Source organism: Aureococcus anophagefferens (genome assembly GCF_000186865.1).
Source record: "Aureococcus anophagefferens unplaced genomic scaffold AURANscaffold_254, whole genome shotgun sequence".
Taxonomy (NCBI): Eukaryota; class Pelagophyceae; order Pelagomonadales; family Pelagomonadaceae; genus Aureococcus; species Aureococcus anophagefferens.
Window position 1 is genome coordinate 8,569 of NW_008705789.1, and position 935 is coordinate 9,503.

At 70.9% G+C, this 935-nt stretch overlaps 1 protein-coding gene across 1 annotated transcript in view; it reads left to right on the forward strand.

The window, feature by feature from the left end:
- The window catches only part of AURANDRAFT_68620 (hypothetical protein), a gene marked incomplete at both ends in the record, with an annotated part of 9,353 nt that extends 8,435 nt beyond the window's left edge, over window positions 1–918 (forward strand). Inside the window, 2 exons of the mRNA XM_009044328.1 lie at window positions 42–567; window positions 696–918. Of these exons, the coding sequence (XP_009042576.1) occupies window positions 42–567; window positions 696–918 (749 nt within the window). The remainder of the gene's footprint in view (window positions 1–41; window positions 568–695) is intronic.
- Window positions 919–935: the final 17 nt, after the last annotated feature.

Consider the following 935-nt stretch of genomic DNA (forward strand, 5'->3'; position numbering starts at 1 on the left):
TCCGGCCCAAGCCGACGGCGATCCTGCCCCACACGCGCCAGAGCTCCTACGAGGCGGACCTGGGCCTCTCCGTCGCCGTCGACGGCCTCAACAACCTGCCGTCGTCGAAGCACGACCCGCCGTCGCTCTACAAGGTCGTCACGGTCATCTCGCCGCCGGGCCTCTACCTGAGGGACCCGCCCCTCGCCGAGGACGCCCAGTTCACGCTCAAGCACGACCTCGACGCGTGGCCCCAGCACCCGCGGTTCCTCGACGGGCCCCGGCGCTTCCGCGACAAGCCCCGGTCGCCGTCCCTCGCCGCCTTCTTCGAGATCCGCCCCGCGCACGCCGCCGACGACCGCCGGCGCGGGGGGCTCGTCGCCGACGTGCCGACGTCGCCGAGCCGGCGCTACTGGGCCGTGCTGCCGCTCTTCCAGCGGCCCACGCGGCCGTCCGCGTTCCTGCGGCGCTGCGACTACGTCGACAGCGGCGCCTTCGTGCTCCCGCTGTTCCGGGGCACGATCCAGGGCAGCAAAAGAGAGCGAAATTCCCAACTTCAAAGGCTCCTCTCTCGGCCGTTTTCCACTCGTTTCGGCTGATTTTTGGACGAGCGATCATCTCTTGGAACGATCTCGAAGCATGAATGCTTTTCCCGGAACGCGCGCGCGCAGAACACGCACGTTGAAGCGTCGTTGAATCTCTCTTGTTCTGCCCAGGCACGATCCCGGCCACGGTGCTCGCCGCGGCGCACGCGGGCGACTGCGTCGTCGACGCGCTCGCGGAAATCGCGGCGGCCGCGCCCCGGAAGCGGCGGAAGGGCGCGCCGCCGCCGGACTTCGACCTCGTCCCCGGCGGCGCGTCGTTGCTCGTCCGCGTCGTCGACGCGCAGCTCGACGATCTGCGCGACTTCGCGCCGCCGACGCGGCCCGAGTACGCGACGTCCGCGGCGATCGCCG